The sequence below is a fragment of the Eleutherodactylus coqui genome, chromosome 3 (genome assembly GCF_035609145.1).
Source record: "Eleutherodactylus coqui strain aEleCoq1 chromosome 3, aEleCoq1.hap1, whole genome shotgun sequence".
NCBI classification, from domain to species: domain Eukaryota; kingdom Metazoa; phylum Chordata; class Amphibia; order Anura; family Eleutherodactylidae; genus Eleutherodactylus; species Eleutherodactylus coqui.
Window position 1 is genome coordinate 14,121,668 of NC_089839.1, and position 15,604 is coordinate 14,137,271.

The following is a 15,604-nucleotide window of genomic DNA, read 5'->3' on the forward strand; positions in this document are numbered from 1 at the left end:
AGCTAGTTGACTCAGTTGGAATAGCTTCAGGTCATCAAGTGTTGGGTGGACACCATGTTTAATCCGATCTTGTCTGTATTCAGTTACACTGACAAAGGCCAGTTCCAAGCAGGCATAATATGGGCACATGTCTTCCTCTAGACTGGTATTATGGATGAGAGTCTCATACCGACCTCACAGCATCCTAGGACGTATTGTTGTGTCTGTGTGTCTGTGTGTCTGTGTACACCAATGCTTTTCAATGGCAGAGGTCACATGTGTGAATTTTACATGCGGGAAACCACCTGCAGCGAAAATTAGGACACCGATTCGCAAAACGCATGTAACTGCGGCAAACTGGTGTTTTGTGTATGTGAAACCCCTGGATGCTGTCACATCAGGGGTTTCACCTTGCGCTCAATAGGGCCGGCGGTAGCAGCGCCGACCCCATTGAAAACATATAGTGAAGATCGCGATCCTCTGCCACAGCTTGCACAGTGGTGGCAGAGAATCACGGTGTTCTCCCATTGAATTTAATGGAGCCTGCAATACAGCCGGCTCCATTGAAAGCAATGGGCTACCAGCAAGCCTTGCATTGATTTTTGGGGAAGAGCTTAACATACAAGCCCTTCCCTGAAAATCAATCCAAAAATGTGTAAAAAAAAAAACTCTATACTCACCTCTCTGCAGCTGCCAGGGCTCAGCCGCATCCAGCCCGCTCTTCTCCTGCACTGCTATGAGGAGCTTTCAGCAGGCACGGATTTAAATGGGTGAGTGCCGCCTCTGATTGGCTGAGCGCAGGGACCAGAGGCAGCTCTTAGCTGTCATTCAATAACTGAGAGCTGCCTCTGATTGGCTGAGCACTGTGACCAATCAGAGGCAGCCCTTTCAGCAGGTGGGGGTTTAATTTTTTTTTTTTTTTTTTTTAAACACACATTTTCGGATTGATTTTCAGGGAAGGGCTTATATTTTAAGCTCTCCCCGAAAATCAGCGCAGGGCTTGCCAGCTCCATTGAATTCAGTGGGAGAACATCGCAATCCTCTGCCACCGCTGTGGCACAGGATTTCTTCATCTCCGCGGGGAGTCCCATTGTCACAGCTGTAGCAGACGATCGCGCTGTTTTCTGTATGTCAATGGGGCCGCCACCAGCCACATTGACCACAGGTTAAACACCTGGATGTGCCGCCAACCAGGGGTTTCACATCCAAGGAATCCCCTGCTGCAGCTGTCACAGCCACAGCAGGGGATAGTGGGCAGCACTCTTTTTGAGCGAATCAACGCTGCTAGGTGTGGTTTATCCGCTGTGATGCCCGCTTTGGTCACACTAATTTTTGAACGCATTATGCACATAAACATTCATGCATTAAAACGCCCGTGTGACTCAGCCCTAATTGGAGTGGTTTTTTTGGTTCATTGATCCCCAGCACGGTTGTGCATTTCCTTTTCCTGCCCACCTTGTCTGGAGTTCATCTTTTTAGTAAGTGCTGCTGGACCCTACACCCAAGGCCAATACATATAAACACAACAGCCACATACGTACATATGTGCACACACATTAACTCCTATTGAGGTGTCTGCTATGAAAGTGCTGTCTGGCCCCAACGCTGGTGCGCTACACCTGCAGACCATTACCAGCTTCACAGTCACTTAAGGTGTTTTAGATTGAACGTTTTTGGGGGGGGGGGGGGGGGGGGGTTGGAATGATGATTGTTCCAACCAATAAAAATGAATAATCGTTCCATTTAAATGTGAGCCAACAACTGAACAAACAAACATTCCCATTCGGCATTCAGCGGGTATAAAAATCATTGCCAGCTCATTCACTTGTCGGGTTGTTTAAGCACTGATCGGTCGCTCGGGCAGATGAGAGTCATGAGATTCTTGTTGTGTCTAAAAGGGCCATGATGGAATAATAATATATCCTGCAACGCTTACAAAGCAGGGCTAAACAAACAAAACCACGGTTACATATAGTAATCCATTAATGGAAACAGTAAGGGTGAGGGTCCTGCTCCAACAAGCTTACATACTACAAATAGGGTGATACAGAAGGTAAAGGGGCTGGAGATGTGCATGGTATGGCGAGGTGGAGAGTGAGGGGTGCTATACACAGACAATGGTCAAATTTGAGCCATATAGTGGCTGAATCAGTATGACTGCAGGGGGCGGTTGATTATGGCTAGCAGGGATTGCAGTCAGTAGGTCAGGGAGCATGTTATCAGGTGGAGGACAGAGGGGTTTGGTTTAGGGAATGTGGTATGCCTCCCTGAAGAGGTGAGTTTTTGGAGCACACCTGAAGTTTTGTGTCAGGGATTGACCGAATAGTTTTGGGTAGCGTGTTCCAGAGGACTGGTGCTGCTCCAGAGAAGTCTTGGTGGCGGTAATGAGAGGTTATAGTGTGGTGTCAGAGACTAACATTCTGGTAATTTCCCTAATTGTCATACATGTCTGTCTTATGTGGATGCACTCAGCAAAACTGTCATGTCTTTTTTTCTGCATGTGTTACACAGTTGCAGCGTCTGAAGGGTTAACTCCCTTAAAATCATTGCCTGTCTGATAAATATATCCCTGTGTCATGTGGTAGAAGTGAGGAGATAAATGGGAGTGAATGAGAGCGGAAGGTTGGTTGATGATAGTCTATCTCACCATGCTGTTGGAGGACCCCACAGTGATGCAGGAAAGCGCCTTCAGCTTCCCTATATCAAAAATGGAGAATGAGAGGCTCCCTAGGAGGAGCTGAGGATCTTCCCTCTTCCCCGATCAGCTGGAGAAACCACAGGGGCGCACAGAGACATCTCTGGTTTCTTTGCACCTAATATGGAGGAGATGGAGTGACCGCCTGACCGTGAAGCACATGGGAGTGAGGGAGCCTAAGTCCTATTGCCAGAGAGCCATTGTAAGTAACTCCTTCTAGTGACTGTACGTTTCCTCAAACATTCTGTGGCCATTGACTCATGTCAAGTTGTTTGAATACTAATTTGCCTGCACTGTAAAGTCTGCCTGCTGAAGGTTGTTGTACCGTGTTTGAAAGTCACTAGTAAAGTTTTACTGGGCCTCTACCGTTCGAGGACCCGAGGTGATATACACTTGTCTAGTATTAATCCGCCATGTATGAATGCCGGTGTGTGGAATGGTGGTGTCACGAACTGACAACTACTACCCCCCTCATTATGAGGACTACTGGCCCGATCTTTGGCTGTGGCAACTCCTTCCAGGACCAGGAGTTGGTAAGTGCCACTGTGACAGGTCCATGCACTACACCCTCTAAACTCCATCTGTGTGCTTGGATAGAGAGTCACATTTCCCTGCAGCATCCCGTACCACTTGGGTGTTGCACTAGTTAAAGGGGTACTTAACCTGATTTAGTTAGCAGAGCGGAGGGTGCGGGCTGGGTGGTGGATTAAGATGAGGGAGGCAATATAGGGGGGCGCTGCGCTGTGGAGGGCTTTATGGAGGATGGTAGTGAGTTTGAATTGAATTCTGTATTTAACGGGCAGCCAGTGCAGTGACTGGCACAGGGCAGAGGCGTCTGAGTAGCGGCTGGACAGGGAGATGAGCCTGGCTGCCGCATTCAGGATGGATTGGAGAGGGTAGAGTCTGGTGAGGGAGGCCGATCAGCAGTGAGTTGCAATAATCGAGGAGAGAGTGAATGAGGGCAACAGTAAGTGTTTTTAGCGTATCCACCGTGAGAAAAGAGCGGATTCTTGCGATGTTCTTGAGGTGCAGCTGACATGTTCGGGCCAGAGATTGGATGTAGGGGGTAAAGCAGAGATCGGAGTCAAATATTACCCAAAGGCAGCGGGCATGTTGTCTGGGAGTTATGGTGCCATACACCGAGATAGAGATGTCAGGAGGAGGTCGGTTAGAGGGCAGAAACAGGAGGTGGTCAGCTTTTGAGGAGGTTCGGTTTTAGGTAGAGAGATGACATAGGGTCAAAGACAGTGGACAGACAGTCGGTGGAGGAACAGTGCTGTGATGTCACAGAGGAGGTGTATAGCTGGGCGTCGTCATCATAAAAATTGTACTAAAAGACAAAATTCCTGATGGTTTGTCCAATGGGGGCTGCGTAGATGGAGAAGAGGAGGGGACCGAGAACTGAGCCTTGGGGGACCCCCAACAGCAAGGGGAAGAGGAGGGGATGTAGAGCTTGCAAAGGATATGCTGAATGAGCAGTCAGGTAGGAGGAGAACCAAGAGCGAACAGTGTCCACTAGGTATGGGGCAAAGCATAGTGAGTAGGAGTTTGTGGTCAGTGTCAAACATTGTGGTGAAGGAGGATCAGTAGGGAGTAGTCACCCCTCGCCTTGGCCATCAGGAGGTTGTTTGACACTTTTGTAAGCGTGGCTTCTGCGAGTGTAGAAGATGGAAACCAGACTGTAGGGGGTCAAGTCTTGGCATTACAATTGCATTTGATAAAAAGGGTCACAAGACTACTCTCCAGCCGTAGTTCATCTTGGAACCTTAATCTCCCACATCATGCCCATATTACAAAGTCTCAACATGCAGATGTCGTGTATGGCTAACTTTATTTGCATGATCTAGAGTGTATACACAGGTTGTGCCAGTCATTTTATAATATATTCCTGAGCGTATTAACCAACTTTTAAAAACATTACAATAATCTTAATTGTAACTATTGGCATAAACCTGCCATTTAAAAGTAGTCTTATCCATCCCTTTATGAGTTTCTGCAATGAACGATGACCACATCTTCAGGCTCTGATAATAACAGGTTGTCTAGTTTCTGGTAGGAGAACTGTTTTCCTAGTCAGAATCTGCAGCGTCGGCATTATCCGGCGCGATGGGCATCTGGGGTGTACTGGGTGCAGAGGACCTCAGGTCAGTAGTGATGGAGGACACAGGGTTCCAGATACTTGTTCCAGGCTTGACAGTCCTGTTTGGTAGACACTGGTTAAGAAGAAAGGTATTGGGAGGTTTATGACAGGTCCCTGGAAGCATCTTATAGACGTCTGTCCCACAGTAGCAGTATGGGGGTCCACCAACATTTTGGCAGTAGATCATACCAGATAAATGCTGTCCCCGGGTTAATGCATAAGAATCCATAGGTCGTGGTGGAGGAAACATATCCAAATATGACCGCTTTTGTGCCTGCACCCAATTTATGTGCAGAAAATCCCGCTGATCCTGTGTGAGGGTCTTTGAATCCAAAGACCACCCCCATACAGGATCAGGCTGGGAATTCAGAGCCTGATTCCTCAACTTCGCTCTTCGGTTTTGAAACCAAATCTAGAAGAACAGAGACACAGTTAGCCATACAACAAGACGTTGGTGTGTGCAGATAGGTAGTAGTTACACCCCTGCCTACTACATGCCCATGGATAAAGTCCAATAGACAATGCCCAGTTTCTCTCAACACCGCTTGAGTTTTGTCACCTCAAGGTATCTGGATGCTGCCAACATCCTGGTCTTACAAGTGCCCAATGGTGAAAAAGGCCTGGCAAGTAAATGCAGTACAGCATATCTGGGGCATATATGGTGGCACAGTACACTGCAGTGTAACAATCAAAACTTTAGCATGACCTGATGATTGATTTCCTTCTTCTAAACACTGCAACTCAGCCGGTAAGCATGCCATCACCCCAACTTCCACATACAGCTGTTAAAGGGGTTGTCCCGCGGCAGCAAGTGGGTCTATACACTTCTGTATGGCCATAATAATGCACTTTGTAATATACATTGTGCATTAATTATGAGCCATACAGAAGTTATAAAAAGTTTTTTACTTACCTGCTCCGTTGCTGGCGCCCTCGTTCCCATGGAGCCGACTAATTTTCGCCCTCCGATGGCCAAATTAGCCGCGCTTGCGCAGTCCTGGTCTTCTGCTCTCTTCAATGGAGCCGCTCGTGCAGAATGCCGGCTCCGTGTAGCTCCGCCCCGTCACGTGCCGATTCCAGCCAATCAGGAGGCTGGAATCGGCAATGGACCGCACAGAAGAGCTGCGGTCCACGGAGGAAGAGGATTCCGGCAGCCATCTTCACCGGTAAGTATAGAAGTCACCGGAGCGCGGGGATTAAGGTAAGCGCTCCGGTAAGCTTTCTTTAGGTCCCTGCATCGGGGTTGTCTCGCGCCGAACGGGGGGGGGTTGAAAAAAAAAAAAAACCCGTTTCGGCGCGGGACAACCCCTTTAAGTGCTCCAGGCGTTTAGAAGTTTGGGGTTATGCCCAGTATTTGCTAGCTGCATCCAAGGTCACAGCCCCCTGACCAGTTGCATTCAACTTGGGCAATCTAGTCACTATGGGTAGAGTACAAAGTAGTTGGCTGAGGATCCCAAAATTGAGACCATTCTTGAACTCAACTGCAGCTCTTTTACATGGGGTGAATGGTTTCAGAACAGAACTCCATTATTGACCTACATTGGGCAAGGGGGTAAACATACCTGGATGTTTCGCTGTGGGAGAGACAGTTGTTTCGCCAGCTGCTCCCGTTCTGTATAACTCACATACTGCTGCTTTTTGAATAAACCCTCTAAAGTGTTCAGCTGCACTCCAGTTAAAATGGTCTTTTTCATCGGATGTTTAGGGTTTTCCTTAGGAGGTGCGGCACTGCGGTCATCTGAGCTTTCTGGCCTTTGGTGGTCTACAAAGAAAATGAAAAATATCTACATGATGCATCATATGTGACATACCTCGTGTTGGTGAGGCATGGGGCACAAGAGGATCATAAGGTTTCTTTGACACAAGGGACAGATTAAACATATTGTATAGGATTAGAGAAACATGGCCGCTTCCTTGCCCAACAGCACCGCACCCGTCCTCAGGTTTTGTCTGTTATTTCTGCTCTATTTCAATGAAGTGAACGGTGACAAGCTGCAATATGACAATCTGGACAGGAGTGCCTCCGTTTGGGGAAGAAAATAACCATATATATTTTCCCAGTACCTGACAAGTATCCTATAGTCATCTATGGGCTAAACATATGCACAGTGCAAAGTGGTTTGAAAGAGTCTTTAAGCCTCATTCATCCAGAATAGAGCCCTACAGGATTATACCAAGTCTGTAGTCATTCATGGTACCACTGTATGAGGTCTCCATGACATATGGCCCCTAGAAGAGCTTCCAGAACTGAACTAGGTCATCACTAGTTCATTGTCAGGGGACTGCTGCCTGAAGATCCCCAATAACTAGCAGTTCGCCAGGCTTGCCGTCATTGTGACCAGAGGTGGAAGACGACAATTCTATCCGTAGTGCAGCAGAAGCAGCATATCCGTCCCATAATATCTCAGAAGTAAACGATCTGTCCTGGACAGATTAGTGTGCATTGGACCAAGTTAAAGCAGGTTTGGAGGTCAGCACTTCCTTCAGGTAAACTTTAAGACCACCATACAATGAGACATTCCAGCTCTGCAAATGGACATTTTCCAAGCCAAGTCTTGAAAAAGACCCATTTGCAGAGCTGAATTGTCACAATACAGGGAGTTCCTAGCCTGTTGAAGTTTACCTGAAGGAAGTGCTGATGTCCGAGCCTGCTCTTACTATCCCAATAACAGGTGCTCAGTAGTTAGTCCTGGAAAACCCCTTTTGCTGGCCAAATAATTTTATTTATTATTTTTAGACAAGAGGGTGGCATTTCTTACATCTCCACCTTTGAGGAACCACAACCTTTATTTTTACATCCGTGTAGCTGTAGGAGGGCTTGCTTCTTTGCAGGACAAGCCAAACTTTTGCAAATGGCATCTATTTAATATACCATATACATTTAAACCCTTCCCGCTCCAGGAGCGGGCATCAGCTGTTTACTACAGCTGACACCCGCAGGCAATAGCCGAGATCCGTGGAGCCATGCAGGCGTCATGGCAGTCGGAGGCCTTTTGAAAGGCCCCAGGGCTGCCCATCAAGCCATCCCCATGGGGTGGCTTGATAGACTGCCTGTCAAATGGCAGTATGACGTAATGCTATAGTATTATGTCATACTGCAGGAGCGATCAAAGCATCGCTGGTTGTAGTCTCCCAGGGGGGGGCTTTAAAAAAAAAAAAATAAAGTTATAAAAGTTTAAATCACCCCCCTTTTGCCATATCTATTATTAAAAAATCTAAGTCAAAGTAAAAATACATATTTGGTATCGCTGTGTCCGTTAAAGTCCGATCTATGAAAGTAGCACGTTATTTTTCCCGCACGGTGAACAGCGGCCGAAAAAAATTAAAGAACGCCGCAAATGCACTTTCAGTTACCCTGTCTCCCAGAAAAAACGCAACAAAAAGCAATCAAAATGTCGTATGTATTCTGAATTTGTACTATCGGAAACTACAGGACATCCTGCAAAAAATGAGCCCCGCTGAACTACGTCAATGGAAAAATAAAAAAAAAAGTTATTGCGTGCAGAAGATGACCGCAGAAAATAATTGAAAAAAATTAAATGTCTGGGGGAAAAAAAGGTAGTATAGTAAAAAAAAAAAAAATCTATTTGTTCAGTCTTGCAGTGGCTGAATAATTGATTTTAAGTGAACCGAAATGCATTGTTTAAACGAAAAGTGCTTGATGGCCGTTTGAACAAATTGAGGAATATTTGTTGAGTGTAAAAGGGCCTTTATAAACCCATCTTGATATAAAGGCAACTCTACACCAGCTATGAGCTTGAATCAGGGTGCTGCGTGGTGGTTTCTGTTGGAGTCCTCTCCATCAGGTTGGGGGTCAGGGGGTGCTAATTACGCCGATCAAACAGGAACTGCAACGAGACATGAGAGGTCAGTCTGCAACAGGTTAACATGGGGGGGGGGGTCACGGTGGCATTATCGACATACATCGGGATCAGGCTCATGAGGCTGTAGTGGCCCAGAGTTAACGGGGCCCCTCCATAAGTTTGAATGTGTATGTCTTGGGCCCATGTCGGTGTCGTCTGTATTAGTGTATCTTAACGCCACCAGGAATTCCTGGGGGAGTCAAGATTGACGGGGGTGGGGGAAATATACCAGTGATACCCTTAAACACTGAGTGAGAGGAGTCACCGTGCAGTGCTGCGTGCCTTCTTCCACATGTGAGTGTTTACTGGGAGCGAGCTGGAGAGAGGAGAGTGGCTGGGAATACAACTCCACAGATAACTAGAACTGTGGACTCGTCTGTCATCCTGTGACTCCACCCGGTCACATCACCTTCGTGTTTGACGTATGTAAAGCTGGACTATACATAGTTTTGCTGCAAGTAAATGAGCTTGACCGACCAGTCCCGGTTTTGGTCATAACGTTATCCCTGTGGATTCACCACAGAAAAATGGAACGTTGCTGTCACGAGTGACAAAGGACTTTAAAGTAACCTGCGTATTGGGTTACCCTGTAAAACTTCCCCAACAGTAACTTGTTCGGGTCCCGTGCTACCCCCAGGTTAGGACATGGTAGAGCCCCGTGACAAGGCGTTTCTCTACCCCGCTAGCTCCTCAGATGCTGCAAGGCCATTGTGTCCTGGATCAGGTGAAGCTAAATCAGGGTGCGGCCAATGTTACCCTGTTTCAGAGACAATCCTAGACTATCGGATACTAGGCGGGCAACTCTGAAATGACCGAGTCCTGCGCATCTTCATGACTGGGAACACTCACAATCCTTTACCCGCTCACTTATCTACTAAATAACCAATACTTACAACTTCTTGTTTCTGCCAATTGTGGGGTAGGCCACAGCTTTTATTTATTAACGAATATCAAAAAACTTTATTGAAAAACTTTATAGAAAAAACCGTCCATGCTGTCCGTATGCTAAAACTTTAAAGTCCATAAACAGTCCACTGAGGACGTTTGTAAGCCCCGTTCCTTCGGCTTGCAAACCCTCCTCTACTTCCTCACAGCATGGACAAAAAATCCGGGCCAAAAACAGCTGTGACAACTTCCAACGATAGTCCTTCATAACCATCCCACCTCTCCCCTATCCCTCCAGGGCGGGTGGGCGGGTGTCTCTTCTCCAGTCTTCTCCCGTCTCTTCCTGTCTCACGACTGAGCTCCTTCCGCTCCCCCCCACCCTTTCTCTTCCTGTCTAAACTCCACCCCCCTTTTGCTCGCTCTACTTAACCCCTGCTGTACCTGTTCCCAGTCATGTGCCGCATCCTTAGTTAGCTCGCGGCATTCAAGACTGGGAACACTCACAATCCTTTACCCGCTCACTTATCTACTAAATAACCAATACTTACAACTTCTTGTTTCTGCCAATTGTGGGGTAGGCCACAGCTTTTATTTATTAACGAATATCAAAAAACTTTATTGAAAAACTTTATAGAAAAAACCGTCCATGCTGTCCGTATGCTAAAACTTTAAAGTCCATAAACAGTCCACTGAGGACGTTTGTAAGCCCCGTTCCTTCGGCTTGCAAACCCTCCTCTACTTCCTCACAGCATGGACAAAAAATCCGGGCCACACGGGATGTGCCGCGTTACTACGGCTCATTCCGTCCCCACCCCACCAACCCGAGCTAAAGCTTTCTCGACCCCATCCTGCAAGCCGGATAGGAACGTATCCAACCCTACCTCATTGAGGTGAACACCGTCCCTCCTCAATGCCCCCTTTTCCTTCTCTTCCAGCTCCCAATGGCGCACCGCCACCCCTCCGATAGAGTGAACAAACTGCGACATCCGCATGTTGATCAGCCTCCTGGCTCTGTCCACCGCTTCCAGGCTCCTTGCTCCATTCCAGAGCCTCCTCGCGACAATGTCAGACCACACGATGATGCATCCATTAAAACATTCCCGAAAACGCAGTAAGTCCTGTTTCATGATGACCAGCAGGTCTCGTGTCTTTGCTTTCCCGAGATCATTCCCCCCGGCGTGAACCACCAACACCACTTTCCGGGGGGTACTTCTGGCTATGTCCACCACAAGCTTCCACATGTCGGGCCATCTTAGCCCCCGGACTCCGTGCCAGGTTACGGATGTTCCGGGTAGGCCTAGCTCCGATCCCAACGGGCGTACTGCTGCCCTCCTTTGTGCCCAGTGAATATAGGAATGCCCGACTATGTGTACCTTCCACGGTTCTGCTGCTGCAAATAAAAAACAAGAAAAAACAAAACAAGGGCAACCAACTTGAAGGACACTGCCTCACATTTAAAGAAAAACGAGGGGCCTTTTGACCCTAACTTAAATCTCGCACCGCCAGATCGGGTCGCACATAAGACTTATATGCCTGGGACTTCCATCTCCCAAGCCGTTTTACCCCGTCTTCGTTCATTCCACCCGCATCTGCCGACGTGGCCGCACCGATTCTGAAGGAGTGGGTTCCGAATTCCTTCGGATCGAGGCCCACAGACCTCAAAGCCGATTTTAACCCCGCCGTTACCTGAAACCTGGTGAGGGGGAGGCCGGATGCGTGAACCAAAAACTGCTCCCCCGCCGGCCTTGTTGCCATGTAACTGGCTACCGTATCTACTGGGCACCAAACGGCGCCTAGCCGCGAGATCGGCACCCACTCACCTCTACCGAAAACGTCGGTTTTTGATTTTTTAATCCTGACCCGTATCCCGTCGTCTACCGTTACCACATCGTCAAACATAAGACCTCCCGGCATAAACTTGCTCTTCGGGACTAACTCGCCGATCCTGAGCGCCGCAAAAAATGCCAGCAAGAACGCCGTCCTAAACAGTAAAACCTCGTACCCGTTGGAGCACGTGACCTCCAAAGTGTCCAATAACTTGCACAACAACCGGTAAGTAATCGGGCGGCGGGCATCCGAGCCGGCCTTTTCTTTCTTCCACCCGCGCACTATCTGGCGAAAAACGAACTCTTTTGTCACGTCTCTGAACCCGTGCAACTTTAGCAAAAAGGCGACGCCCGCAAGATGCTTTTTCGCCGCATCCACCGACGCCCGTCCCGCCCGTAGGGACGCTAACATATCCAGGGTAGCTGACCGGGCCCTCTCGCCCCCAGCTACCCTGCCATCCGTACAACACAACCATTTTTTCCACACCGCATTATAGTTTTTCCAGGTTCCCACTGTCACGGATGACTCGACAAGCTTCAGCAGCTCTGTTCTGCCAGATCCCACAAGAAAAGCGGGCAGCGTACTCCCAACGCATCCGCCTGAGGGTGCCGCTCTCTGAACCGCTCCATCTGCGAACGAGAGAGCGCGTCAGCTGCCACATTTTTATATCCCGGCACATGCTTTGACCGTAAATATATATTACGCTGTAAACATCTCAAGACCACATGTCTCACGAGTGCCAACACCGGTGGGGAAGATGAAGACTGCCGATTAATAATGTGCACCACCGCAGCATTATCAGACCAAAAACACACTTTGTGATCTTGTAACTCCTCACCCCATAGTTCCACAGCCACCACCAACGGGAAAAACTCCAATAAAGTAATGTTTTGATTCCACCGCTTAGTTATCCAGGATACTGGCCATGGTTCCCTGCACCAGTGGTTCCGGAAAATAACCCCAAATCCGGTAGACCCTGCAGCGTCCGCGGACAGGCTAAGACCTGTACCCGACCACTCTTCCTTAGGGCACACCACGTGCCCATTGAACGCTTCCAAGAAGATTTTCCATGTGTGTAAATCCCCTCGAATCCCGGGCGTGACTCTAATAAAATGATGCGGCTCCTTTACACCCACCGTCGCTAGCGACAGCCTCCGTGAAAAAACGCGACCCATGGGTATCACTTTGCACGCAAAGTTCAATAAACCCAAGAGGACCTGTATTTGGCGCAGCGTAACTTTTTTACACCGTACGACATCGTTAACCGTCTGCCGGAGGCGGGCAATTTTTTCGATCGGTAATCTAAAAACCATTTCCTCGGTGTCGATCTCGATTCCTAGGAACGTTAACCTTGTCACTGGGCCCATGGTCTTTTCCTCAGACAACGGGACCCCCGCCTCCTGCATCAATGACCGAAATGTGCGTAACAAAAACTCGCAGGTGCCCGATGCCTCCGTACCGACAAACAGAAAATCGTCAAGGTAGTGCGTCACCGATGTGATGCCCGTTTCGAACCTGAGCATCCATTCCAGGAATGAACTGAAAAGCTCGAAGTAATAGCACGAAATCGAGCAGCCCATCGGCAGACACATATCATAAAAGAACTGATTATCTACCTTGCAACCCAACAAGTGGAAACACTCAGGGTGAATTGGAAGTAGCCGAAAAGCCGACTCAATGTCGGCTTTCGCTAACTGTGCCCGCTTACCCGCTGCTCTGACCAAAGCGACCGCCTGATCAAATGACGCATAAACCACCGATGCTTGTTCCTTTGTAATGCCATCATTTACCGACTCCCCTTTTGGGAAGGATAGATGATGGATCAATCGGAACTTGCCCGCCTCTTTCTTAGGGACTAGCCCCAACGGTGAGACCCGCAAGTTCGCGAACGGTGGTTCGTCGAAGGGGCCCGCCATGCGGCCCGCCGACACCTCTTTGTTGACCTTTTCTCTTACCAATACTATATTATCCAGGGCCGACTTTAAATTTGCGCACAAGGTGGAAGAAGGTTGAAATGAAAAGGGGATTAAAAAACCGTCGGTAAAACCTTGCCTAAGGATTCTTGCTTCCTCCCTCCTGTGGTATCTGTCGAGCCACTGGAAGAGGTACTTGCTTTTCACCGGGGTTCGGTGCTCCACTGGCACCGCCCCCGGTGACTGGCAGTCTCTGTTTTTTGAAGCAGCGCACCGCGGAGTGTTGTCCTCCGCAGACCGAACATTCGTGCCTAAACTTGCACGTCGCGAAAAACCGACAGTGGCCCTCATTATAGAGCCAGCATGACCCGTTTTGCCGCGGAGAGGCCGCAGGGGGCTGTTGCCCGCCCCCCGCGGCCCCCCCTTGAAAGGTAGGTTTTTGCGGGCGTTGGGCTAAAATGAGTTGCAACCATACATCGGTCGCTTTTGTCGCCCAACTCACGGCCGTACCCGACACGCGCCGACGAAAGTCCTCGTCGTAGCGCCACCACGCGGTGCCTCCGTGCAACTTATATGCACTGAAAATGGTGTTAAGATAGACCAACATCTCGGGACCTTTCTTAGGGTACTGTTGGCATGTAACGTACGCCAAAACCGTAAACGCTTGAACCCAATTACAGAAAGTCTTAGCGACCTTCGATTTTTTATCCACACGATCCGACACCCTCTCTTTATCCACCGTCACATGGTCCGGAGACAACAGAGACCAAATGTCCACATAAACACCTTTCCGGATCTTATCGAGAAGATCATCCGACACACCGACCCCCAAGGGGGCAACCCCGCAGAACAACGAGTCTGCGTATCTCAACCCTTCCATCGGGTCCACTTCACCTCCGGCTGTTAAGCCACCCTCCTGCCCCACGGGTGGGCCCGCGCCCCCCGGGGATCCACAGGACACCGATAAAACCTCTTTTTTATCCATTTTACTCAAAACCGATTTTAATACTAAAACCAAATCGTTTTTCTCCGCCACCTTGGCGGGATCCATTACATTTTTCCAAGCATTTAAACATTCTGACTCACCGGCACGACCGTCCTCCGGCATCGCCAAGGGCGAGGTCCCTGCCGTCCTTCTCCCAGGGCTCCTGCCTCTGCTGCTCGATGGCTGCCGCGAACTCACATGCGGAGCGTCGTTTGTCGCATATCCTCCCGCTATCATAAGGTGGCCCCGCTCTGGCCGTCCCGGGGGTGTATCCCGCCTCCTGTGGCGTATGTTGTGCCTGTTTGTTGAAGGTGTTGGCGGAGGTTCCGCATGGCGGTAAGTATCCTGGTGGTGCCGCACACCTGGACTCCTGGATCCGTCGCCCAGAGACTCTCCGCTCGGCCTCCTTATGCTCTCGCTTGCTTGCGCTCCTACTCTCGCAAGCTCATTCTCACGCCTTTGCTGATACCTTGCCCTCCTAGCTCTCTCGCGTTGCCTACGCTTGGCACCCAAACCTTGCCTGTTGCCGCTTGCGCGACTGGCGTAGCCCTGTGAGGAATCCCCCCCACCTGACGATGTTGCCACCACGAAACGTGGGTTGACATAACAAAGTCTCTGTGAGCTAGGGGGCGCTATCGCTTGCTGCTGTGGAAGGTGATATCTGTGAGCCGCGCGACCGCTATGCTCACGGGTCTGGGTGCTGACTATGTACCCGGTGCCAGCGGGCGGGATGTAATTTACATACCGGCTATGTCGTTGCTCATGTATAGGGTGACTCGCATAAGACCCGGCCGATGGACCCTCCGGGACAAGGGAAACAAATGGGATCCCCGCTTCTCCTATAATCTCCCCACTTTCCCTAACTCCTTGAGCGCTCCCTGCCCTGGTGGCTGCACTGCCGGTAGAGCTGGTGGCCGGGCTGTATCCCCTATCCCTCCCCCCCCCAGGGTTATACTTCCCGGGTAATGGATTTAAGTGCCTGGCCACCTGGCCCTCTGAGGACGCTCCTCCCCCCCTCCTCCCCGGTACCTGGCGCTGCTGCCTTGCTCTGCCGCCATCTTGCCTGCCTTCCCGCCATGCGTCTGCACGTGGCACGTGCCTCCCTTGCTGCTCCATGCTGCCGGTGTCTCCTGCTGCCGTGCGCCCGACTGCGCGCTGGCTCCTGGACCCGGAGCCCCTGCTTGATGCTGCCGGTGCCCCTCTGCTGTTTTGCGGACTGCCGCCCGGCTGTTCCCGCTGCTCCTCCGCGGTCGCTCCAACCGCCGCGCGATTCGAATTTCGCGCCTCCGCCCTCGTGGCGCGTCCCGCGCCCTGCAA

At 49.8% G+C, this 15,604-nt stretch overlaps 1 protein-coding gene across 1 annotated transcript; it reads right to left on the reverse strand.

Annotated features, from left to right (window-relative positions):
• Window positions 1–9,573: 9,573 nt before the first annotated feature.
• LOC136620397 (uncharacterized) lies at window positions 9,574–15,195 on the reverse strand. The gene is made up of 2 exons (XM_066595145.1): window positions 14,389–15,195; window positions 9,574–12,018 (listed from the first exon to the last, which is right to left on the reverse strand). The coding sequence occupies exons 1-2, from the start codon at window positions 14,522–14,524 to the stop codon at window positions 11,045–11,047; spliced, it is 1,110 nt and encodes a 369-aa protein (XP_066451242.1). The 5' UTR covers window positions 14,525–15,195; the 3' UTR covers window positions 9,574–11,044.
• Between the last annotated feature and the right edge of the window lie 409 nt (window positions 15,196–15,604).

Coding starts and splice junctions, on each gene's coding strand:
- LOC136620397 (XM_066595145.1), bottom strand. CDS start 14,524: ATGATAGCGGGAGGATATGCGACAAACGACGCTCCGCATGTGAGTTCG. Junction 12,019..14,388: donor GCCGGAGGACGGTCGTGCCG/GTGAGTCAGAAT, acceptor TCTCGTTCGCAG/ATGGAGCGGTTCAGAGAGCG.